The sequence below is a fragment of the Microcaecilia unicolor genome, chromosome 3, assembly GCF_901765095.1.
Source record: "Microcaecilia unicolor chromosome 3, aMicUni1.1, whole genome shotgun sequence".
Classification (NCBI taxonomy): domain Eukaryota; kingdom Metazoa; phylum Chordata; class Amphibia; order Gymnophiona; family Siphonopidae; genus Microcaecilia; species Microcaecilia unicolor.
The window spans coordinates 182,450,796-182,476,019 of NC_044033.1; the positions used below are offsets into that span (position 1 = coordinate 182,450,796).

Genomic DNA, 25,224 nt, shown 5'->3' on the forward strand with positions numbered 1-25,224 from the left:
GCACCAATCACAATACAGGAACTGAACAGCTGACTGGGACTGAATAATTTTAACAAATGAAGATCATGATATCATCAGATCAATGTTTGCCATTCAATTTCTCGATTAAGTCCGTCTGGTTCTGTTGTATTAAGTGTAAAAATCCAGAATTGTTCTTTAAAATTTAACACTTTTTCAATATCACCACCCTCCCACCCTTCTTTTATATGATCAATAATTCGCCACTGTAGGTCTACTATGGAATAATGACAATCTATCCAATGTTGTACCAGTGGAGCCTCTAATTTTTTATTGAGGATCTGCGGTTTATGTTCGTTAAGCCTAACTTTACTGGTCTCATACTACGTCCCACGTAGATCTTTTCGCAAGGACATTGTATAATATATACCACTATTTTGGTGGAACAGTCCGAATCATTCGCAGAGGTAATCTTACGGTGTGTTTGAGGATCAGTCCATATCAGTCCTATTATTGAAGTTTCACACCATTGACAGTGGTCACATTTTAAATGTGATTCTGTTGTTTGTTGTCTTGCTGACTCATTGAATGATTTAGCCAAATAAGGGTGGGTACGCTGATCTGACAGATCCTATTATGATTCCCTGGTTCTATTGATCCTTAGGCAGATGTTTGGCATTCTATCTGCGTCTGTGCACACACATCAGTGTAAATGCTATTCGAAACATTTAAGTGTGTAAGAATAAAATAAATGGTGTGCCCTTGAAATCAGCACTTTGAGGAGTTGTATTTACTAATTTTGAAAATTGGCCTGTTTTTTTTTTTCTCCCCAACTTCTGCTCTCAGTTATGAGCTGTGTGTGGATTTTAGTGTATTCTTTGATCCAGGGCTCAGAGCAGAAAACAATGAGGCAAGAGAAAACCTAGCATACTTAAGTGAAAACATTTAAAAATTATTGTCTCTTCCCTGGACACAATGAAGAATCTTGCAAGATATTGGGGGTGGCCCCTCCCCCCGGCACCCACAGAACCAGCTGTTATGCTGGGATGAGTCCTAATCCATAGCGTTGTCACTGAATGTGTGATGTTTGTGTCCCTTTACCTGTGCTTCAATTCTAACCCCTAATTCTGCAGTTAACATTTTGTGTGAGCTTGGGCTGGTAGGTTTATCTCTCTCTGTTTGTAAAGAGCAGCATTACAATACTTTTTTCCCCCTTCTGAAGGTGCATTAGACGATAAATCTAAATAATTACTGCTGATGGACATACACAGTCGGTAAACTCAAACCAGCTTGGAGGCAATGGTCATTAGGGCCCAGCAATGCCCTCTTCTTCTGTTCGATCTCTTAAGTATTTGTTTTCTCAAAAGACAGCCTAAGCACCATTGGAAATACGATCCTGAGCTGCCAGTACATAAGAATATAAGCATTGCCATACTGGGACAGACCAAAGGTCCATCAAGCCCAATATCCTGTTTCCAACAAGCGTGCAAAGAAAAGCTACGAAAATGGTATGGGATTTGCGTTGCAAACCGTACAAGGAGAGACTTGCTGACCTGAACATGTATACCTTGGAGGAAAGGAGAAACAGGGGTGACATGATACAGACGTTCAAATATTTGAAAGGTATTAATCCGCAAACGAACCTTTTCCGGAGACGGGAAGGTGGTAGAACTAGAGGACATGAATTGAAGTTGAAGGGGGGCAGACTCAGGACTAATGTCAGGAAGTATTTTTTTCACAGAGAGGGTGGTGGATATGTGGAATGTCCTCCCGCGGGAGGTGGTGGAGATGAAAACAGTAATGGAATTCAAACATGCGTGGGATAAACACAAAGGAATCCTGTTTAGAAGGAATGGTTCTGTGGAATCTTAGTGGAGATTGGGTGGCGACGCTGGTAATTGGAAACAAAATGGGAGCTGGGCAGACTTCTATGGGCTACGCCCTGATCATGACTGAAGAGATAAGGGATGGTCTGGAGTGTAAATTTAAGGGGCTTCGATGTTAGCGTCATAGCTTAGTACAAGAACAGTATTGGGCAGACTTCTACGGTCTGTGCCCTGAGAAAGGCAAGGACAACTGAAACTTGGGTATACATATAAAGCATCACATATCATGTAAAATGAGTTTATCTTGTTGGGCAGACTGGGTGGACCGTACAGGTCTTTATCTGCCGTCATTTACTATGTTACCTGGCAAGATCCCAGAACAGTAAAACAGATTTTATGCTACTTTCAATTACACGTTGAGTGAAGAAATATTTTCTCCAGTTTGCTTTATGTTTACTACTTAGTAGCTTCATTACATGCCCCCTAATCCTAGTATTTTTGGAAAGAGGAAACAAGCAATTCACGTCTACTCAGTATTTTATAGACCAAAAACTGGCACTTTTAGCAGGTGTTCGTTCTACATAGGGGGTCTGACCAAGAAATTTAGCAGTCTTTTTGACTTGCTATGTACAGACTCTGAGCAGTAGCAGGGAGCAGTGTACTACTCCATTACTTTACTTTCCTCTTCTGTGCCTCCTTACTGTTTTTTTTTTTTCATGACTGCAACTTACAACTGCTATTTCCCTCCCTTTCTCCTGGTCTCCATGCTTGTAACGCTAACCTGATTTCCATGATGTAACCTGATTCTTTATATCTGCTCTGAACTGCTTTGATGTACTGCTGGAAAAGCAGTCTAGCCAGAATATTAAACAAACTACACTTCAGCTGACAGAGCCAGATGGTGCCTGCTGTCCTGAGCACAGTTACAGGGCTACAGGTAGCAGGACCAGAAGGGGTGGAAATTGGACAGTGTGGGAAATCCGGGTCTACTGCCGCATGGGACACAACTCTAGCGTTATAAAGTACAGATAGCAGTGTTGATGCATACTGAGAGCACAACTGGAGGCTCTCGGGCCGGATGTGCCATCTTTGTACATAGAGTGATGGAGCTCCCAGCCACGTGTGCAGGGAGATGGGGGGGGGGGGGGGTAGAGTGTGAGAGCAGTAGAAGGGCACCCCACCTGCTGCCCATCCTCAGGACATCTACTACTACTTAACATTTCTAGAGCGCTACTAGGGTTGTGCAGCGCTGTACAAATTAACAAAGAAGGACGGTCCCTGCTCAAAGGAGCTTACAATCTAAAGGACGAAATGTCAAGTTGGAGCAGTCTAGATTTCCTGAGTAGAGGTGTAGTGGTTAGGTGCCGAAGGTGACATTGAAGAGGTGGGCTTTGAGCAAGGATTTGAAGATGGGCAGGGAGGGGGCCTGGCTTATGGGCTCAGGAAGTTTGTTCCAAGCATGGGGTGAGGCGAGGCAGAAAGGGCAGAGCCTGGAGTTGGCGGTGGTGGAGAAGGGTACTGAAAGGAGGGATTTGTCTTGAGAGCGGAGGTTACGTGTAGGGACGTAAGGGGAGATAAGGGTAGAGAGGTAGTGAGGGGCTGCAGATCGAGTGCATTTGTAGGTTAGTAGGAGAAGCTTGAACTGTATGCGGTACCTGATCAGAAGCCAGTGAAGTGACTTGAGGAGAGGGGTGATATGAGTATATCGGTCGAGGCGGAAGATAAGATGTGCAGCAGAGTTCTGAACGGACTGAAGGGGGGATAGATGGCTAAGTGGGAGGCCAGTGAGGAGTAGGTTGCAGTAGTCAAGGCGAGAGGTAATGAGAGAGTGGATGAGAGTTCGGGTGGTGTGCTCAGAGAGGAAAGGGCGAATTTTGCTAATGTTATAGAGGAAGAAGCGACAGGTCTTGGCAATCTGCTGGATATGCACAGAGAAGGAGAGGGAGGAGTCGAAGATGACACCGAGGTTGCGGGCAGATGAGACGGGGACGATGAGGGTGTTATCAACTGAGATAGAGAGTAAAGGGAGAGGAGGTTTTGGTGGGAAGACAATAAGTTTGGTCTTGGCCATGTTCAGTTTCAGGTGGCGGTTGGACATCCAGGCAGCAATGTCGGATAAGCAGGCCGATACTTTGGCCTGGGTTTCGCAGTGATGTCTGGTGTGGAGAGATAAAGCTGGGTGTCGTCAGCATAAAGATGATTGTGGAAACCATGAGATGAGATCAGGGAGCCCAGGGAAGAGGTGTAGATTGAAAAAAGAAGGGTCCAAGGACAGATCCCTGTGGAACTCCAACAGAGAGCGGGATAGGGGTGGAGGACGAACCATGAGAGTGTACTCTGAAGGTACGATGGGAGAGATAAGAGGAGAACCAGGAGAGGACAGAGCCCTGGAACCCAAAAGAGGACAGTGTGTCAAGAAGTAAGTTGTGATTGACAGTGTCAAAAGCGGCGGATAGGTCGATGAGGGTGGAGTAGTGACCTTTGGATTTGGCGAGGAACAGATCATTGCATGCAGACTTTAGATAGTGCCGTTTCTGTCGCGTGTAGGGGGTGAAAGCCGGGTTGAAGCGGATCGAGGATGGCATGAGAGGAGAGAAAATCAAGGCAATGGCTGTGAACAGCGCATTAAAGTATCTTGGAGAGGAAGGGTAGGAGGGAAATGGGGCGGTAGTTGGAGGGACAGGTAGGGTCAAGTGATGTTTTTTTGAGGAGTGGTGTGACTACAGCATTCTTGAAGGTGTCTGGGACAGTTGCAGTGGAGAGAGAGAGGATGAGGGTATGACAGATGGGAGGGGGGTGATAGTAGGAGAGATGATGTTAAGTAAGTTGGTGGGGATGGGGTCTGAGGAACAGGTTGTGCATTTCGAGGAGGAGAGAAGATGGGCGGTTTCCTCTTCGGTGATATCAGGAAAAGAGGAGAAGGAGGCCTGGGTTGGTTGGTTGAGGGAGTGGGTTATAGGATGAAGAGGAGGAGAAGGTTTGGTGGTGAATCTTTAAGCTGTGTGTATCTGTGCCATGAAAGAGATGGAAAACAGCCTGGTAACATCTAACTCCCCCTCCCCACACACACACACCTTCCTCACCCTTTCACAAGCTGCTGTGACTGTGCCAGGAACCAGATGCATCAGCATCTCTCTCTCTCTCTCTCTCTCCCATATACAAAATACAGCAGAGGGACAAATCTTTGATGTCCCAGTGTAATACACAGATTAATACAGTGCCACATCCAGGCATATATGCACAATGCCATACTCGTACATGTAATGGATTTGCTTCTACAGGTTCTCACAGATTGTACACACGCATACAGTTTCCATATACAGACTGGCAATGACACACAGATGACTCTCTCTCTCTCTCTGCATACCTGGAATGCTTGGGGAACGATTTCCTCTATATGTAGCTCTAGTGCAGGCTCTAAGCTCAGGCAGCTGTTCCTGAGTGAATCATTCTGTCTGCTCTCAGCTGTGACTGGGAACAGGCTAGGCCATGTTAATACTGTATTGGGTCCTAGGCAAACATACATTTGTGGGTCCCCTACAATGGGCCCTCATGTACTTTCTTTCTCACCGCCCCCAAGTCACATTCACTTTCCTTGCCCCCCCCTCCCCCTCATTATACCTTTCCAGAAGTAGTAGGGCAAAGTGCGGAGGGAAGGTATGTTTTGAATTTAGCTCATACTTTGTCATAGCTCAAGGTAAGTTACATTCTGGTGCTTTCCTGTCTCGGGAGGGCTTACGGTGCCAATTCTATTAAGAGGTGCTTAGATGTGGGAAGCACCGGTTCTCTAACACCTGGGCACCCAGGTTCCATTATACAATATTAACATAAACCGGGTCTCTGGCGGGTGTAAATGGCTGTGGCCGAGTGTGGGAAGTAGAATGCACATAACAGATAGTATTCTAGAAGTTGTGCGTAGACGTGGGAGACACGCCCATACTCCACCCACATATACCCCTCCCCCTTCAATTGTGTGCATTCTTATAGAATAAGACTTGGGTCGCTTTGTGTAAGTGGCACTTTTTGCAGCATTTGTGCCTTTTAAGTTTGTACCTGAGGATTAAGTGACTTGCCCAAGATCACAAGGAGCTGCAATGGAATTTGAATGGGCTTCCCTGGTTCTCGGTCCACTGCTCTAACCATTAGGCTGCTACTCCACTGCACAAGAAGCTAGCTGTGGGTGTGTCAGCAGTAATAGTTTAAGAGTGAGCAGGGGCAGTAGGCAAGCACATGATTTAATGGTTAAAGGTGGAGAGCTTCCAAGTTACCCAGTTCCAGGAAGGAGACTCCCAGACCTGGATTTCTAATAACCCTACCTTGGTGCATTATGGGACCTGCAGCACTGACTTCAGTGGGCAAAATCGGGACTACAAATAACACCCTGAGTTGGGACCTAAGTTCAGAAATGGGGCAGGCCAAAAAGTCTCCCTCCTGGAGTTGGGTAACTTAGCAGCTCTGGAGTTCCTGGCTGAGAACCAGAGAAGCTGGGCAAGTCATTTTCACCCTCATTGCCTCTGGTACAGCCCAGAAATGCCAAGGATAGATTGCCCTGAAACATGAGCTGTATGGGTGAGGAGTCCGAGGTATAAATTTAAAACCTTCACAAATGAAAGACGCAAACGAAAATTATATTTAGCATTTTTTTAATGCTTCTGAAAGGATATAGACCTTGACTGGCCACTGTTGTTGGAAGCAGATACCGGACTAGATGGACTATTGGTCTGACCCAGTATGGCTATTCTTATATAGCACCAGTGCAAAGCTACTTAGCTTAGAAAAACTGGAGCCTCTGCCGGCATGGCCAGGTTTCGGTCTCTTCTTCAGGGTAGAGGTCCAAAATGTAGTACGCGATCTCCCTTTCAACGTCAGGAAAGATCTTTGCTTTGCTTTTCTAACATAAAAAAGTATAATGGAATAAAAGAAGTTTACAATTTGGATCAATGACAATTACACAGTGCTGCATAAAAAGTTATATGGGATGCAGCATTTGTGCTGTAACATCTGAAGATCCTTCTAAAAATTTGTAAAATATATGTTTTGAGAAGTGTGCTGAAAATGGTGGCAAATAATGATTTAACTGCTGGGATTTTGTTCTAGTATTGATTTTTCTATCCTTGCATATTGAATTTTGGTCCTATCTATTGGATTTAACTTTAGGTGCCAGCATTTAAGCCAGCTCAAAGGCTGGTGTAAATGCTTTTGCCTTAAGTACTGGCAGTTAGATGCATAAATGACTTGCATAACTACAACTTATTGCTAATTACTGCTTGTTAAGGTGTTCTGCCCTTTCACTGAGTGTTTGTGTACTGCTATGGATTTATAGCCTGCCTCACTGACACAGACTACTCAATAATTACTGTGGATTCTTTTGGATTCGTATTAGATAAATGAAACCTTCATTAGAGGTGCTAAATTCTACAATGATTAAGGTATATACAATGAGTAGCTATATAAACACAATGATTAGCTATATAAACAATCATTACATCACTGGTCTCTACATCTAAGCAATGCTAAGAGTTCTTAGACCAAGAAAAGAAGCAATAATACACTATACATACAATCATCATTGGTCCTTACATCATCCAGCCTCTTATCATCAGCTGGGGGGGCCCGTTACAGCGAAAGCCAGGAGCTTTTTAGACCAGGAACAAGTCTTCTGTGCAGTATGCACGTTACTCACAGATGAGCTCCCAATTTCACTGGAAGAAACTCCCCTTTTTATTAGGCTTAGAACTCATGTTCAGAGCTAAGGAAAATTACAGAATGCTTCTCTGTTTAGGTAAACAAGCCATACTGTGGGAACATGGTCACATATTTTCCAAGTCCAAGTGGCCAGTCTGAACTTCTGAAATTAAGCTCCATCTTTCCCTTCACATAACAAACTAATTAGAGCTGTGTCTTATCTTCTGCATTCCAACTTGTTTTTACACAATCAAAGTTAAACAATCATTTTTAAACAGGATTACTTCTAATCAACAATACAGACCCTGAGTGCACTGGTCGGTCAAGACAGAGTTGAAAAACAATCTTTAAAATTCACTTGTAGTACAGCTTGGTATGCTGCTTAAACCGGAGTATAGAACATCACTACGAGAAGACTCGAAACTCTTGAACCAAAATTTTTAGTGCAGTAATCAGCAAGGAACAATAACAGTTCAGATGTGCTGTAGAAGAGTTTTTGCCTTGCAAATGGAAGTTTGTTCTGCACCAGCTCTCTCTCCATGCAAGAGAGAAGCTGGGAGAAATTCAACAACATGCTGAGAGTAATGTTTAAACTTTTACACTGTTGAAATCCTTGATAACATCACAGTAGCTTCAAGGGAGTCATATAGCAAAATATAGCAGTTTCAGTTCACAGAGGAGAATGCTGCAGTCTAACTCTTCAGCCCCGATGGAGAGAGATGGGGAGGGGCAACTTGCCCAGCATGCAGAGAAAACAAAGCGAGCCAATAGAAAGAGCCTCATAAGATACAGGAAGCTGGACATGTGCTCTGAAAGAGTCTATTAAAGGGAACTACAGGATTACGGGGATTTGTAGTTCAAGGGAACAGTGCCATCTAATTACAGATAATATAAGCTGGAATAAACAATGCCTAATATATATATACATAAACACCCTACCTCCATGCAAATGGGGGCAGAACATAATACCAATTATAGGCATTTATCACCAATTAAGTGCCTATTTAGCACCAATTAGCTAATTATGCACATAACTGACCCTACTCTATAACTGCGCCCAATTGCTCGTCCAGCTTTGGGAACCACTTATAGAATTTGGGGGAATATGTTCTAGTGACACATTTGAAGAAGGTGGAGAAGAGGATGTAGGGAAGAAGAGTGACTGTTTTAGGGGGGGTACAAAGAAGAGTAATTGTGCCTTGAGATTGAAACTCAGGACACCATGCACAAAGCTTACTGTGCTTGCAGTGTTTGCTTTAGGCTGGTTGTAGCCAGTCTAAAACAAAAGTTATTTCACGTCTAATGCACAAAGGGGTTCTGCACCCCTATTACCATTCCCAGTAGCAGCATTCTGACAGATGCAAAGATCATTTTCCGTGTACTGAATGCCTACCTTTAACGTGCAAAACAACAGCAGGTCTGGAGCTGTCCATTAAGTTTTGCACAGTATCTCTGGTGGTGTAGTGACCCTCACCCCTCTGGCCCGCCCTTCTCACAATGGTGGTTCCCAGCTCCTGCCTGGTGCATCCTGGGATGCACTTGGAGGGGCTAAGCAATCATATGAGAAACTATGGTGCTTAGCCCTTCCCAGGATGCACCAAGCAGGAGCTGGGTGCTGCCATTTTGAGAAGGGTGGGCCAGAGTATGCAGAGGAGTGAGGGTCACTAGACCACCAGGGATACTACTATTTTGAAGGTGGGCCCAGAACTGGAGGGAGTAGGCGTTGCTCCTGCCCTCCTGCTTTCAACTTTCACAAGAGGTATGTGGAGGGGTGGGGTCACTAGACCACCATGGAGTTTTTTGAGTTGTGTGTGTGTGTGTGGGGGTGATCCAGGAGGGGTCCGATCATTGCTGGTCATGTCCACAAGAGCTGTGCCAGGAATACTCTGACTCTTTTACTGACCAATGTTCAAAACTAACAGCGTGCATATAATTTACATGCTGTTAGTGTTGAGCATTGGTTGGTAATTCTGACTGTGTTTTTCCGGCACTGTTTTGTACAGCACCAGAGTTTTTGTGCATCGAGGCCTCAGTCACAGAAGGAGATTGCAAACACTGTTAATGGACAGGACACGACCCATGCTGGATATGCTGGATCTCAGATCAGAAATTTGCAAGGGGACCCCAAAGCAGTGGCGTACCAAGGGGGGGGGGGGGGGCGGCCCGCCCCGGGTGCACGCCACTGGGGGGGTGCCGCGGCGTGCGCCTGCTCCAAGTTCGCTAAACTTCATCATTCATTCTCTACAGCTCTCTCTGCCCCGGAACAGGTTACTTCCTGTTCTGGGGCAGAGGGAGCTGCAGCGAAGCGAAGTTTAGCGAACTCGGAGCAGCGGCGTGCACCCGGGGGGGGGGAGTCATTTCACCGGAGGGGGGGGGAAGGTGTCATTTAGCGGGGGGGGGGGGCGCATCAGCGCTCCGCCCCTGGTGCCATCCAGGCCAGGAACGCCAGTGCCCCAAAGCCTGCCAGTTTTGGGCAGACATGGGGCCCCCTGTGGCATGGAGGCACAGGACAGTTGGCCTGTTTCACCCCTTAACGTCATCCCTAGGCATGGAAACCTCAGCCCTGGGACTATTCTCTTAATAAGGTCTGCCATCCTCTCACGTTTTTTCTTTGCTCTTTAGTATCTTAGTTTTCCCTTCTTTCTTTTCTTAGGTGTGTGAGCAGTAATATTGTACTCCTGACCCAGGCTTTCCGTAAGAAGTTTGTTATTCCTGACTTCCAAGAGTTCACGGGCCATGTTGACCGGCTGTATGAGAATGCCCAGGCACAAACTGGGGGCAGGGTAAGATGCCAGTCACTAATAATGGTTTCAGCAAGCTAGGCCTCACTCTTGCTATTTTCAGTGAAATCTAGCCAAGCTGTACATCTAAAGGCAGATTTCAACATTTGGTGTGAATCTGAGGTCTGGAGTTAAATCAGACTAACAAAATTATAGGTCAGAACCTTCATGGTCAGTGCTCTCTATTATTGATGGGCTGCAAGTTTGAGTTATAAAAAAAGAAAAGTCTTGAAAATGCCTACTTATGGCTGCAGGGTTAACCAGGGTCTCTACATGGAAGTATATTCAACCCCCCATATGTATCTTAATTGGTATCCTAAAATGTGGTATATATTAGAAATAGAACACTTCTTTTATTTGATGAAGGAGGATTGGCTCTCTTATAAGTTTTGTTGGTCTCCTTTGCTGTAACAAAGACAGCCAATGAAAATATACTAGTTTCTATTTAGTATTGGCCTCTGTTAAGTTGGAATCTTATTTCTTTGCCAATGATTCACTTTTTATTGATTCTTTTGGCTGCTTAGCATCTGTGCAAAGCTTATTTGTTGTCTTGGAGTTCTTGATTCATAAATTTATTTTATTTATTTATTTTTTAAGTTTACTAATAACATTCCAAGAATGAGTCTTGTTACAGAAAATAAAGAGGATTAACACAATTCTTTCATCTTTACAAATCATACCCTATAAAAGGAGGAAAAGAAAGAAGAAGAAAAAAGCAAATTATATATAATCCTATGTTAGTCCACCATTTTAGAAAAGGAGCAGGCACAATACTCTAGGAAATTAAAGTTCAAACAAAATTACACTATTGCAAGCATGGAGGGGGAAATCACAGGAGAACATCAAATCGGATTATGGTGTAGATGTTAATAACGCTTCTGGATTTGGGGGTGGTGTTATTTCCTTCCTAGATTCTAAAAAGAACTTAAATGTACAGGATCAAAGAAAACATATTTCACTGAAGACAGCGTCACTATGCATTTACATGGAAAATTCAGCCAAAACAAACCGCCTAGCTGTAAAACAGACGAGCGTAATCTAAGAAAACTTTTGCGCCTCTTTTGGGTTATTCTAGATACATCTGGAAAAATTCTAATTTTACAACCCAGGAAAGTTTCTTCCCTGTGTTGAAAGAATTGTTTAAGTATCCAGTCTCTATCTGGTTGCAATTCAAAAGTCACAATAAGCGTTGCTAACTTTAACCCAGCATTATCATCCTCAAGTATTTGTGTGAGATGTGGAGAGGCATAATCGAAGATGAATGCCTATCTCCATGGGCGTCTATGTCCGAAAACGGGTACGTGAAGAGGCGGGACAGACCGTATTTTTGAAAAAATGGACGTTTTTCAACTGGGCGTTTGTTATTTTTAGCGATAATGCAAACTAAAAACGCCCAGCTCAAAAACGTCCTAATCCGAGCCATTTGGTCGTCGGAGGGGCCACGATTCGTAGTACACTTGCCCCCCTGACATGCCAGGACACCAACTGGGCACTCTAGAGGTCAGTGCGGTGGACTTCAGACAACGCTCCCACATGCATAGCTCCCTTACCACGGGTGCTGAGCCCCCCAACCCCCTCCCCCAAAACCCACTACCCACAAATGTACAACACTACCATAGCTCTTAGGGGTGAAGGGGGCACCTACATGTGGGTACAGTGGGATTTGCAGACGTCCCATTTACCAGCACAAGTGTTACAGGTAGGGGGGAGATGGACCTGGGTCCACCTGGCTGAAGTGCACTGCAGTACCCACTAAAAGTGCTCCAGGGACCTGCATACACGCAGGCCTCTAGGACTGGTTGCTGCTATATAACATTGGCACACCAGTTGACACCTGAAGACTAATCTCTCCAAAAACGTCCTTTATTGGAATAAGCACGCTTACTCACAGTTAACTGCAGATCAGAGGTTGTGCCCCACTGGCAACGAGTCTCCCTGGTACTGAGATTAGCAGTATGTCAGAGCTGGCAGAATGCTGTACTATGCCCTCTTTCAGCCACATTCAAGGGAAGAACTAAGTTCTGTAACGTGGCTAACACGTGAAAGAGATCTAAAACTGGCTTACAAAAATTGTCACTACCTCATGGACTACCGGAAACAAAACAGGGCACACTCTGACCCAGTAAGCAGGGGGAAAAGCACCATGGGAGTAGAGCCTACCAACTACCAACAATGTGAGCATTTGCCACAAGCTAGTGGAATCACGGAGCCCAATACCCTACACCCACATAACAGAAAAGGTGTCACACTCATCCGAGAGCCACATCAGAACCAGGGAAAGGCTGTCACAGGATAGAACACATTCTGCTCTCATGTGGGTACAGCATTTGAGGCTGGCATAGAGGCTGGAAAAAAAGTTTTTAAAGTGGGGTTTTTTTGGTGGGAGGGGGTTAGTGACCACTGGGGGAGTCCGGGGAGGTCATCCCCGATTCCCTCCAGTGGTCATCTGGGCAGTTGGGGCACTTTTTTGGGACCTGTTCGTGAAAAAAAAAGGGTCCAAAAAAAGTGACACAAAATCGCGGTAAAAACGCCTTTTTTTTTCAATTATCAGCTAAAGACGCCCATCTCTCCTCGGCCGATAACCACGCCCCAGTTCCGCCTTCACCACACCTCCAACACGCCCCCGTCAACTTTACCCGTTTCCGCGACGGATTGCAGTTGGAAACGCCCAAAATCGGCTTTCGATTGTACCGATTTGGGCGCCCACGGGAGAAAGACGCCCATCTCCTGATTTGGGTCGCAATATAGGCGTTTTTCTCTTTCGATTATAAGCTGGTTAATGTCTCAAAAACAGTTCCTTCAACCAGGGGCGTATCTGGAATCCGGCGGTAGGGGGGGCCAGAGCCAGAGAGGGGGGGCACATTTTTGCCTCCCTCCCCCCCTCCCCCGCCGCCGCCGCTGCATCTCTCCACCCCCTCCCCGCCGTCAACCCTCCCCCGTTGCTTACTTTTGCTGGCGGGGGGCCCCAACCCCCGCCAGCCGAGGTCCGACCCGCAATCTCCATATTTCTTCTTCCTCCGTGGCCATGTGCTTCAAGGAATTAACGCTGCAGTGCTGATTGGTTGAATCCAGTTCGGCGTCTGACGTCGCAGCGACGTCAGACGCCGAACTGGATTCAACCAATCAGCACTGCAGCGTTAATTCCTTGAAGCACATGGCCACGGAGGAAGAAGAAATATGGAGATTGCGGGTCGGACCTCGGCTGGCGGGGGTTGGGGCCCCCCGCCAGCAAAAGTAAGCAGCGGGGGAGGGTTGACGGCGGGGAGGGGGGCCAGGGCGAAATCTGCGGGGGCCCAGGCCCCTGTGGCCCCACGCAGATACGCCCCTGCCTTCAACCACAAGCTGAGCAGTCAATTCCTTTTTATAAGGCTGTAGGTAATACATTTTTGAAATTGGGGGAATATGCTTGTTCTGGTATTTTTAATATTGCAAACGTATTTTTTAAAGTTATTAAAGGTGCTACAGATACTTGTTTTGGAAAATGTATTAATCCTAATGTTTTGATCTCTGATGATTCTTTAATGTTTCCATTTTGCTCTGCAACCGCTTATCCTCCTTAATAATATTTGTTTGGATTTGTTGAGAAGATTTTATATCTTTGCTATTAGTTTCAATCTTTTCTTCAATCACAGAAATTTTCTTTTCCAACGTAGCAACCCTCTCATGAGGAATTTGAACTTGTTGTAAAACTGAAACCAACTTTTGTGAAAAAGATGTCTCTAGTCCCATTAGGGCTTCCCATATAGTTTGTAATGTTATGACAGTAGGTTTAGCTGGTAAAAAAAAGACTTAATGATGATAGTTCAATCAAAGAAAATCTAGGAGGCTCCAACTCCTTCCCCAGCAATGTTACAACCAGGGGCGTATCTGAACTGCGGCGGTAGGGGGGGCCAGGGCCAGAGAGGGGGGGCACATTATAGCCCCCCCCCCCCCGCCGCCGCCGCCGCCGCCATTGCCGATCCCCCTCCCCCCAGCCGCTGCCATTGCTAACCCTCCCCCTCCGTTGCTCGCCTACCTTCGCTGGCGGGGGACCCCAACCCCCGCCAGCCGAGGTCCGCGTCCTCCTGCCGCTGCCGGCTGCCTTTGGTCCTTTCATTCTTCCATTGAAGCTGGCGCCGACGAAAAAGTTTCTTTTGAATCTGACGTCGCTGCACGTTGCACGTTGTACGTGCAGGACGTCAGACTCAGAAACAATTTCTGAGTCTGACGTCCTGCACGTACAACGTGCAGCGACGTCAGACTCAAAAGAAACTTTCGTCGGCGCCAGCTTCAATGGAAGAATTAAAGGACCAAAGGCAGCCGGCAGCGGCAGGAGGACGCGGACCTCGGCTGGCGGGGGTTGGGGTCCCCCGCCAGCGAAGGTAGGCGAGCAACGGAGGGGGAGGGTTGGCAGCGGTAGGGGGGTCCAGGGCGAAATCTGCGGGGGCCCAGGCCCCTGAGGCCCCACGCAGATACGCCCCTGGTTACAACAGCAGCCCCGCTGCATTGCTGTGTCATGCCCAAGTTTATGGGAGTGATCGGCGATCCGCTGCTTGAGTCTCCCCCGCTTTAGGGAGAACATGGCCTCTTTGGACCATGGGAAACCCCGTTCAGACAATCGTTGCTCGGTTGCAGGCATCAGCGGCAGCGGCTTCCTAATCTCTGAGCTGAAAGAGATGTCGACTTCAAGCTGTGGGGGCGGTTCACCTCCCGCCGTTCCCACCTGCGGCGAAGAATCACAGCGTCCAAGGGCTCCTGGAGTGGTGAAGCGATCCATGGGCCCTGCTTTCGGCAAGACAGGTGCTGCAGGGCTAGAGCGCTGTCTGCCTCTCCGTTTAGGCATAAGGTAGGCAAGGAAGTTTTTCAAATCTAAAAAGGAGTTAGCGCGAGTCCAGGAGCGGCCTCACAGAGCTCCCTACATGCCGCCATCTTGCTCCTTCATAAATTTATTTAATATCTATCTATCTATCTATCTATCTATCTATCCATCCTGCATTAGCCTGAGTAGAACTCAGGTTCAATGTGGCTTACATAACAATTAGAAATTCATGAATATGTTCAAAATATATCAACAGAAAGTAAAACACTTCATATAATGTTAGACCAGTAAAACTTGAGTTAGGAGCAGATGTAATTAAATATTTGGGGCCCTGTTTACTAAGCTACGCTGTAGGCGTTCAAACTTTTTAGGGTGTCTCTGTCAGCGCACGCGAAAAAAGCGTGGCTTAGTAAACAGGGCCCTTAGTGATTTAAGCCAGATAATTGAAATATGGAGGAAAAGGGTAAGGGCTAGGATTAGCTGGGATCAGGGCTTTTTTTGAGGGAGTACCTGGGGGTGCTGAGTACCAGCACCTTTTCTATTGTCTGCTAAAATTGACCAACGGTCCCCAAGTTTTAATGGAAGAGCTCGGGCTCTACATACCAATTCTGCCTTGTCATAGATTCTGTGACTGGTTGCAGGGGGCCCGGCTATTGTGGGGTGGGTCCCTCAGTGATCACCCCACCCCTGAAGGGTGGCCTGGCATTTGAGTACCAGCACCTTTTTCGCTAGAAAAAATGCACTGGCTGGAATAGAAAGGAGTGGTGTGAGGTGGGATGAGGTAAAAATTAATGCCATGATTTTATTTGAGAAAAGTGCTTATTTTCTTAAAGCCTAGACTGAAGAAGTGAGTTTTCAATAGACTTTGGAATAACAAATAATCATTAGTGCATTTGATGGTTTTAGGTAAGGAGTTCCAAATTTTAGTGCCTTGATACGAAAAGTGAGCAGCATTATGTTATAATAACATTAAAAACAAAATTTGAAAGAAATGATATGGCAGATAACCACGGAATCCAGTCAGGCTGTCCATTGAGTTATAGTTCTTAGTTCTTGCCACTAGAGGAAGCAAACTGCAATCCTCCAATCCCTTAAAGGGGAAATTTAATAAGAAACATTTAAGATGGAGGATTGCTAAACCAAGTGACAAGAGTTGGCCCTTCCCTTCTTGTCACCTGAAGCATAGTAGATTTTAGCTTGCTGCTGCTGAGCGTATCCATGTTTTAATGTTCTACAGCAGTGGCATAGCTATGGGTGGTCCAAGTTGGCACAGCCACCCATTCCTGCCTTAGGCCCACCTAGTCTAGTGACCACTGAGGCCTCCAAAATACCTCAGTGGCAGTGCCTCATTCCCTTCTCTCCCTTTTCTCTGCTTGCAGCCCAGCATCTACCCGTCTGTCTCTGAACAACCCCCCTCCCCCGGTCTACCTCAGACCCAGCGCTGATTCCTGTATTTTACCTGCACCAGCCCTGCAGGCCTCCCTCTACCGTGTCCTCGCCAGTGAAGAAATATGAAGTGACGTCATCAAGGGCAGGACACGATCGAGGGCAGGGCTGGCATAAGTTGCGTATTGGAATCACCACTGGCAATTGCTCGGAGGTAGACAAGGGGGCTGGGGGGGGAGGAGGTTCAGAGAGAGACAGGCAGATGCTGGGCCGTGGGTGGGAGGGGCAGAGAGAAGCAGAAATCTTGGGCAGAGGAGAGGGAGAAAGATGAAAACACGTGAGTAGGAGCAGAGGGGATGAAAGGGAAGAGAAGGAGAGATGGATGTAGGGGCAGAGGAGAAGGTTAAAAAACTGTATTTTCTGTATGTACGGGGGTGAGGGTGGGGTCTGGTTATGCCCCTGTTATACAGAAAGTATTCAATACAATATAAATTACCCTTCCTGTACACAATGAAGGAGCTTGCTCAATATTGGGGGTCCTGAGCACCCACTGTCATCCACTGAGCTGGCTCCAATGGTTTACTGGACAGAAATAAGCAAGCAATATTACAATACTAGTAAAAAAGGCCCGTTTCGTACAGAAATGAAACGGGCGCTAGCAAAGTTTTCCTCTGAGTGTGTATGTTTGAGAGAGTGAGTGTGTGAGAGAGAGTGAATGTGCGCGCGTGTGTCTGTGTGTGACAGAGGGAGAGTGAGACTGGGTGTGAGTGTGTGTGTGAGAATGAGAGTATGTGCCAGGGTCTCCCCCCCCCCCGGTCTGTCTCCCAGTTGCAGTTGCAGGGGGGATTCCCCCCTCCCTCCCAGTTCCAGGGGGGTTCCCCCCGTCCCTTTTTCCCAGTTGCAGGGTCCCCCCTCCCAGTTGCAGGGTCTGTCTGTGTCCCCTCTCCTTTTGTCCTCAATTTAAAAACGACAATGTGAAGCAGCAGCTCCTAGGTTTGCTTGTTTGTGAGTGTATAGCAATGACGGCTGCGTGGGGGAGTTGAAACAGAGATTAACCAATGGGCTTCCTTGCTTACCGTACACTTGCTTGGGTCACTTCCACTCCTGTGTATTAAACGTCCTGAAGCATGTCATAGGTTTGCTTCTTTTGTTTTCAGTGAATGGGATGACGGCTGCGCTGGAGTCGTAGCCAGTGCTGTTTCCTCCCCCCCCCCCCCCCCGCTTCCGAGTCGCCAGTGGTCCTCGACCCCGAGCCCTCACCCACCTCCTCCACATTGGACACTCGCCGCAGCCATTTGCTCGCCGTGTTGCCACCCTCCCTCTTCGTCCTGTGCGAGAGTGTGAACCTGGACTTGGAGAGGAGAGGGAGGGCGGCAGAACGGCGAGCGTGCAGCTGCGAGTGTCCATCGTGGAAGAGGGTGGGTGAGTGGGACGGGGTCCATCCGGTTTGTTGGGTTTTTTTTGGCGTGCCCGCTACTCCTTGGCGCTGAGTGCAGTTATTTCTTCCTTCCCTTATTCCGCCTCCATGGCTGGTAGCTTTTTGTGAGGTCGAAGCGCTGCCGGGCCGCCTCCTCTTCCACATTCCGCCCTCTCTCCCGCCTCCTCTTTGTCGTTCCGCCCTCTCTCCTGCTTTCGGCTATTGATTGGCTCCTTGAATGTGCTCCGCCCTCAACGTCATTACGTTTGACGCGAGGGTGGGGCCCACATCTGCTGCTACAGAGCTTCGAACAAACGAACTGGCTTCATTGACGTCAGTGGTCAATGGAACGTTGAGAGTGCTTTTTATGTCCAGATGGGGCGTGGCCTAGGGCGCAGATGGGCGTGGCTGAGTGCGGGAGTCCGAATAGCCTAGGTCAGGAGCCACAGTTGGAGAGAGGTGAGCTTCAGAACGTCTGAGGGGGATTCAGAATGTCTGAGGGGGATTTTATTTATATAGATAGTTAAGATATAACTTCATTATTTATGCATACAAAAAGGACCAAAGTCCTAGGGGAGGTGAAATAAGTTAAAGAAATATATAAATTAACCTACTAATACAATTATGAAAGAGAAAAAAAAATCTTCAGCATCTAGTCAGTCCAAGGAAACCAGTCTGTTATTTTGTTCTGCTTTGAGCATCCATTTTGTGGCAGAAACCGTGTTCTACAGTGCCTTCCCTAATCTTGCCTCACAATTTAATCCATTTGGCTCAACAGTGTTCCACTTACAAATAAACTGCTGCTCCTTATATTAAAGTATTTTGGAGATATCACAACCTTAAAGTAACTACACACATTGTAACACCCACCTGTATAAGAGCACATCTTTTTTCCTGTTTAAGGATTTGAGTAGACAACCAATTAGGCATTTAAAAGGCTACATTATATTACAATTTTTGAACCTTGGTTTTTCTTTGTCTTGTAATTTTTGATTCTGGGTTTTTCTTTTGTCTTGTATTTAATTTTCTGAGGTTTTATTTTTCCACATTTTTTGTTTGTCAGCTTGCCCAAAGCATACCCGTTTCATCATCTGTTCCAAAAGTCCACTTTCATTGGACGAGCTCACTTTTTCCACACTTCAGCAATCTCGCACCTTGCCACCACCAGAAATGCCAACATCCATTTCCTTCTCAAGACCTCTATGGCTTCCAGTGGAAGAGGAGGCACATTTTGGGATACAGCTCCACTTCAACCCCTTCTTAATGTATGGAATCATGTGATTTGTACATCATTTGCCCAATTACGTTCACTGTTGGCTTTTTCTGATTTTTGCTCTGTTGTGCAAAGTGTGGTGATATTGAGGATAGATTACTGGAATTCTTTGTACTTGGGAAGTATCTGCCGTGAGAATCAAAGCATTGCAGATAGTACAGAATGCTGCAGCGAGGGTGGGATCATAATCACTCCTGCTTTGAAGCAGCTATATTGGTTGCCGGTGCAATATAGGATTCATTTTAAGATCCTGTATTTTCTTCACCAGACTGTGTATGGTAAAGTTGCATGGTATTTTCAGACTGTAATCAAGTTGTTTGTATCTGCTAGGGGATTGAGATCTGATTATACAAATAAACTGTCAACTGATTCATTGATAAATATGTACTATGCTCTTGCAAGGGTGGCAGCCTTTTCGGTTGCAGGTTCCGTGTTGTGGAATATGCTGCCTGGTCATTTGCGCTACTGCTCTAATGTAGACCACTTTGAGAAGTTTTTGAAGGCTCACTTATTTGTTCAGGCTTTTTAATATTTGGCAGCCAGACTTTTGCAGTGTCATTTGCTGTTGTTTTGGGGGCTAGTGAGTATCGTGATTGTTTGAGTTGTGTTGTAATTGTGATTGTTACCCACTTAGGTTCAAGCAGAATGTTTTATAAATAAATAAATAAATAAATTCCAGGCACATCTCCCAAATTCCTAAATGGTTGGACAGGACCACCAGATGTGAAACATTCCCCTATTTGGCTACACTCATGCTAGAATTCTATTGACACAGAAGGAATCATCTTGTTCAGCCTTTCAGAAGTTAATTGCCATCGATATTGGACTTGGCCATTTTCCACTAGCATGGCTGAAATAGACCTTCTCAAAACATTCGGCACAATTTGGTCCCACTCCTCTCTTTAGGCGTCTTTTTACTAAGCTGTGGCTTTAATGTGCCTTTGTGCAAGTTTTTCCTGCACATTAGGAACTGGTTGACGGACAGACGCCAGAGGGTGGTGGTGAATGGAGTTAGCTCGGAGGAGGGAAAGGTGAGTAGTGGAGTGCCTCAAGGATCGGTACTGGAGTCGATTCTATTCAATATATTTGTGAATGACCTTGCCGAAGGGTTAGAAGGTAAAGTTTGCCTATTTGCGGATGATACTAAGATCTGTAACAGAGTGGACACCCCGGAGGGAGTGGAAAACATGAAAAAGGATCTGAAGAAGCTAGAACAATGGTCTAAGGTCTGGCAATTAAAATTCAATCACTAAATAGCTCCAGTCTTATTGAATACAAAATATCTTTATTAAACACGTGTGCTTCAAAACCTGCTCACGTGTGTTTAAAACCTTTATTCACAAACAATGTTCTCTTATATCTTTCATACTCATTCACACCTTATAGTACCTGCATAGAAAATCTATAACAAGGAGGATTTATATATACATGACTTTCTTGAATATCATTACACACTGTGTCAGAGTTCATAATTTCTTGTCTCTCAAAGAGACTTCACAGAATTAGAAATACGGGACCTTTGCATGTGTCCATTCACTCTGCTCTTCCGGTTTCCGGTTTCACATAAAGTTTCATGAAAGTTCAAGACAAACCCCAGCACACTTCTCTGGGGATAAACAACTCCACTTGCAATAGATTTCAGGCACTACATAAGCAGAATGAGACTTTCAATCTCATAACTGCTGTTACTCCAGTCCTTAAGCAAGCATCGGCTCCTCTATGCAGGACCGCATTTCGTTCTCTTCATCAGGAGGAACCACCATATCCCTTTAACCAATTCTGTTTGGCAGCGTGCCAACAAAGGACTTTCTCAGGCCGGGACCAAACAGAATTGGTTAAAGGGATATGGTGGTTCCTCCTGATGAAGAGAACGAAATGCGGTCCTGCATAGAGGAGCCGATGCTTGCTTAAGGACTGGAGTAACAGCAGTTATGAGATTGAAAGTCTCATTCTGCTTATGTAGTGCCTGAAATCTATTGCAAGTGGAGTTGTTTATCCCCAGAGAAGTGTGCTGGGGTTTGTCTTGAACTTTCATGAAACTTTATGTGAAACCGGAAACCGGAAGAGCAGAGTGAATGGACACATGCAAAGGTCCCGTATTTCTAATTCTGTGAAGTCTCTTTGAGAGACAAGAAATTATGAACTCTGACACAGTGTGTAATGATATTCAAGAAAGTCATGTATATATAAATCCTCCTTGTTATAGATTTTCTATGCAGGTACTATAAGGTGTGAATGAGTATGAAAGATATAAGAGAACATTGTTTGTGAATAAAGGTTTTAAACACACGTGAGCAGGTTTTGAAGCACACGTGTTTAATAAAGATATTTTGTATTCAATAAGACTGGAGCTATTTAGTGATTGATAATACGAGTGCTCCAGCAGCTCTATTGAGTCCCTAATTGTATAACATTATCAATTAAAATTCAATGCCAAGAAATGCAAAGTGATGCACTTAGGGAATAGAAATCTACGGGAGACGTATGTGTTAGGTGGCGAGAGTCTGATAGGACGGGGAGAGGGATCTTGGGGTGATAGTATCTGAGGATTTGAAGGCGACGAAACAGTGTGACAAGGCGGTGGCTGTATCTAGAAGGTTGTTGGGCTGTATAGAGAGAGGTGTGACCAGCAGAAGAGAGGTGTGACCAGCAGAAGAAATGGAGTGTTGATGCCCCTGTATAAGTCGTTGGTGAGGCCCCATCTGGAGTATTGTGTTCAGTTTTGGAGGCCGTATCTTGCTAAGGATGTAAAAAGAATCGAAGCAGTGCAAAGAAAAGCTACAGGAATGGTATGGGATTTGCGTAACAAGACGTATGAGGAGAGACTTGCTGACCTGAACATGTATACCCTGGAGGAAAGGAGAAACAGGGGTGATATGATACAGACGTTCAAATATTTGAAAGGTATTAATCTGCAAACAAACCTTTTCCGGAGATACGAAGGCGGTAGAACGAGAGGACATGAAATGAGATTGAAGGGGGGCAGACTCAAGAAAAATGTCAGGAAGTATTTCTTCACGGAGAGAGTGGTGGAAGCTTGGAACGCCCTCCCACGGGAGGTGGTGGAGATGAAAACGGTAACGGAATTCAAACATACGTGGGATAAACATAAAGGAATCCTGTAAAGAAGGAATGGATCCTCAGGAGCTTAACTGAGATTGGATGGCGGGGCTGGAGGTTGGGACCACCTTAAAGGAATAGATAGAGTAAGCAAGTCTGGAGAAACAACCATTTTAAAAAAATGGTGGACACAAAGTCAATTGCTCCCACAGTCGAGATAAAAATCCAAATAAAGAAGATGAAACCAGCTTAATGAATAGTTCGGAAGTAGATCCATATAATATCTGAAAAAATAGACAAGCAGCTTTGAAAATAATTCTTTCACTAATAGGAAGCCAGTGAAATTTGGCAATATATGATTAAACACTATCATACCGGTTAAGTTTGAAAATTGATCTTGCTGAGGTGTTTTGACTGAGTTGCAATTTGTTTTTAGAGTATATAGAATTAATACCTCAAAAAAGAACGCGATAATAATTTAAATGAGGTAAAATTAACATCTGGACATGAGAGGAAAAAGCCCTCTGGCCAAAAAATACCTAATTAGATGCAATTGTCACAGTTTATAAAAAGTTTTATTCACAAGATGATTAATATGAGAACCATAATACAAAGAGGAATCAAGAATTACCCCTAGAACTCAAAACTCAGTTTCTGTTGGAAAAACTCTGTCATTAGAAAGGGTAAGGCAAGAAGATACTATGACTCCCTGATTCCTAAACCATAAGAGTTTGGTTTTATTGGGATTTAACTTTAAGCTGTTAAACTGCACCTATTTCTGAATTTTGTCCATCCCTGAAATGATCTGATCGATCAAGTTTTGATGGACAACAGGGACCATAGTAAAAAAAACAAGATGTTATCTGCATAAGACAATAGTAAAGATGGTGAGAAGAGCAGCCACGTGAAGTAGCTAAGTGAACCAAAGACATGGGCGTAGTTTGACTGTTTCATTGGGGGGGGGGGGGGGAAGGATGGGGTGGGGCATATTAGCATATTAATTTGCATATATGCAAATGATATGCTAATATGGAGTAAGGAAGGAAGAGCTGGCTTTTTTTCGGAATAACCATAATGAATATGTATATCTCATACATATACATTATGGTTATTCCCAAAAAAGCCAGCTCTTTCTCCCTTCCTTCCTTCCTTCTTTCCTCCTTACCCAGCACTCCCTCTTCCTCTCCAGTAGTTTCCCCACCCCCTTTCCCATACCATGCCAGTGTAGACCTTAGAAATGCATAAGCTCTATATGTAGATCCTTCAAGAGGTAGTGCGTCATGATTTAGGCTCTAAAACCCTTTCTGATGTTTTGGTGCCACCTCAGTAAGGCCAACACACAATCTCTCCACTGCAAAACACTATGCACAAACTTGTGCAAAAACCCACTCATAACCTTACCAAACCATAACAGCACTAATTCCAAGGACAGGACGAGCTACAACCTTATGCGTGTAAAGGCAGCACTGTAATTACATCGGGGTCTAAAACACCAGTACACTACGTAGTGACAAAAAAAAACAAAAAAAACAAAAAGGGCTGTAAATACTACACACTAGCAGAATACTGCACCTTGATCACACATGAAAAACACATGACAACAGATATGGCACAAGAAACTTGAAATAAAAAAATATGAAGGCAAAATACTGAACTGGAAAGTTACCTCAAGAAGTCAGCATGCAGCAATACTAGAAAAATTGAAACTTACATGCAAAATATCACAGATGCACATTTCCAAAAGCTGACAAATTCCAATTAATTAATTCTGAATAAAATACTTTTTTCTACCTTTGTTGTCTGATCATTTAGTTTTTCTATTCGCTTTGGTCCCAATGTCTTCTGTTTTATGCAGTGTCTTCTTTCCCTCTCTAAGTTCCCTCCAATTGTACCTACCATACATGTACCTCATTCTACCACAATATCACTTTGTATTCATTCATACCATGTATTTGTTCAGACCGCAATCGGTTAAGGCTGTTAATGGTTATATGTAAGCAACATTGAGCCTGCAAAAAGGTGGGAAAATGTGGGATACAAGTGTAGCAAATAATAATAATAATATTTTTTCACTCACCATGTCCACCATCCTCCTGTGTCCTTATGCGTCCTGTCTACCATCTGTAGCCCTGTCCCTATCCTTCCTCAAATTTTAGTATCTGCCCTCAGTTTTCCGATCCAGCCCTTAAATTCAGCAGTTTTCCCTCCATCCATATCCAGCATTTTGCCTCACTCCTCTCCCCTCCATCCATCCATGTGCATCTACTTCCTCTATCTTCCCTCTCCTCCATCCATGTTCAGCATTTCTCCTCTCTCCCTTCCCCTCCATCCATGTGCATCTCCTTCCTTTGCCTTTCCTTCCCTCCATCCTTGTCCAACATTTCTCCTCTCTTCCCTCCCCTCCATCCATGTCCAGCATTTCTCCTCTCTTCCCTCCCCTCCATCCATGTGCATCTCCTTCCTGACTTCCCTCCCCTCTATCCATCCATCCTTGTCCAGCAACTCTCCATTCTCCCCTGCCCTCTCCTCCATCCACCCTTATCTAGCAAATTTCCTCTCCCCTGCCCCCTCCATTCATCCATCCATGTCCAGCAATTGTCCTCTCTCTCCTGCCCTCTTCTCCATCCACCCATATCCAGTAAAATTCCTCTCTCCCCTGCCCCAATTCATCCATCCGTCCTGCCCTCCCCTCCATCTATCCACATCCAGCAACTCTCCATTCTTCTCTCCTCCATCCATCCATACCCAGCAAAATTCATCTCTCCTCTGCCCCCATTCATCCATCCATGTCCAGCAGTGCTCCTCTCTCCCCTGCCCTCCCCTCCATCCATCCATGTCCAGCAACTCTCCATTCTCCTCTGCCCTCTCCTCCATCCACCCATATCCAGCAAATTTCCTCTCTCCCCTGCCCCTATTCATCCATCCATCCTGTAAACGGGCCCGCTGCTCCAGTATGGGGGAGGAAGCTGCCTCCCCAGGAATAGCCAGATCTTCACAAAACTGCCACCAGGAAATACTTCAAAAACATTCCTTTATTTTCC

At 45.4% G+C, this 25,224-nt stretch overlaps 1 protein-coding gene across 1 annotated transcript in view; it reads left to right on the forward strand.

Moving 5' to 3' along the window:
- The window catches only part of GLS2 (glutaminase 2), a 105,767-nt gene that overhangs the window by 26,492 nt on the left and 54,051 nt on the right, over positions 1 to 25,224 (forward strand). The window contains exon 4 of the mRNA XM_030196701.1: positions 10,123 to 10,252. Coding sequence (XP_030052561.1) covers positions 10,123 to 10,252 — 130 coding nt within the window. The remainder of the gene's footprint in view (positions 1 to 10,122; positions 10,253 to 25,224) is intronic.